The 1,397-nt window shown below is 61.6% G+C and overlaps 1 protein-coding gene across 1 annotated transcript; it reads right to left on the bottom strand.

Moving 5' to 3' along the window:
* Window position 1: 1 nt before the first annotated feature.
* On the bottom strand, window positions 2–1,320 carry PODANS_3_5220 (uncharacterized protein; the record flags this gene model as incomplete). The annotated part of the gene is made up of 4 exons (XM_001909280.1): window positions 2–845; window positions 904–1,068; window positions 1,115–1,158; window positions 1,204–1,320. Coding segments are annotated over 4 exons (1,170 nt in total), but the record flags the coding sequence as incomplete, so codon positions are not given.
* Between the last annotated feature and the right edge of the window lie 77 nt (window positions 1,321–1,397).

Here is a 1,397-nt window from a genome sequence, read left to right as displayed (position 1 = left end):
CCCGCCTGGCCGCCGCCCCGGGGGGGGTTGGCCACGCTGGGGTGGCCCCGCCCGCGGCGGCGCCCTCGGGCGCGGCGGTAGTCGCGGCGGCTTGCGGCTCCCTCCCCCGCCCCCCCCCCCCCTCTCCCGCGCCTCCTCCTCCCCCGTTTTTGCCCGCGCCGCGGGGTGCCTCCTGGTGTGCCCCCCCCCGCCCTCCCCTCCCCCCTCCCCTTTCTCCCCCTCCCTTCTCTCCTCCCCCTCCCGTTCCCCCCCTCCCCCCCTTCTTCCCCCCCCCCCCGTCCCCCGACCTGACCCTCCCCGGCCTCATCGGCCTTTCCCCCTTCCCCCCAGTCACCCTCCCCAAACAACCATAGTGCACCACCCTATTGTCCGGCAAAACCGCCACCACACTCCTCCCCAACCTTTTATGACACCCCCCACACATCCTCTCCTCCCCAACAACCACCCTCCTGTTCCTCCCCGCCTGACCCCCCGGTATCCCATCTCCCAGGTACAACAACGCCTGCGCCGCCAAGTGGCTCGTCCTCCTCAGCCCAGCCACCACCCTCGTCTCGTTGACCATTGAATTCGCGCTCCTCATCCTGCCGCGGAAATACGATTCCAGTTGCGCGACAGGCAGATCATCTGGCACAAGCGACAAGGTCGAAGTAGCTGGCAGACGGGAGCCATGTTTTGAGAGGAGATCCAGCGCAGGTCCAAGGTTGGGCTCGTGAGGTCTGGGTGGGCGGAGGTAGAGTGACAAGAGGGTGTGGTAGATGGAGGGCTGGTCAGTGTTGTCGGTGTCGTTTTGGTCAGGAGACGAAGAGGGGGGGAGGTCTTGTGTCTTGTGGATGTGGTTGCAGTATCTGTGCTTGTTAGTTCAAGGGACTTTTTTTTTGGGGATGGGGAACACGAGAAACATACTCCTCTGCCTTGGCATAGTCCTTCATCTTGAAGACATATATCACCAGCGCCTGCCTGTGCTGTCCCCTGTTGCTGAGAACCACCGCATGAGCCTCATAAAAGGAGGGATCTGTCGCCATCATTAGCATCCCCAACCATGAAAAAAACAGGTTGCCAGACCAGTTACTCACCCTCCTTCGGAATCCAGCTCAACGCCTTCCACAAGCTATACTGCCTGCTCTCCCTCAAAAACCTCACCAACCTCCCCATCAACCCCTCCCACTCCGCATCCTTCTTGTTCCCTTCCCTCAGCTGCACTACAAACAGTTCCACCAACCGATTATGAAATTCGGGCGTCCCATCCCCCAGCTCCCCAACAACATGCTCCAAATACCTCGTCTCCAACGCCACATCAACCCCCCTCAAAAACTCCACCACCCTCTCCGCGCGGCAACGTCTCCGCATTCTCCGTATCCGCCAAAAAAACCTCCATCCCTAACCCCGGTCCTTCTTTC

The sequence above is a fragment of the Podospora anserina genome, chromosome 3 (genome assembly GCF_000226545.1).
Source record: "Podospora anserina S mat+ genomic DNA chromosome 3, supercontig 2".
Lineage (NCBI taxonomy): Eukaryota > Fungi > Ascomycota > Sordariomycetes > Sordariales > Podosporaceae > Podospora > Podospora anserina.
This window is presented reverse-complemented; position numbering and strand designations above follow the sequence as displayed.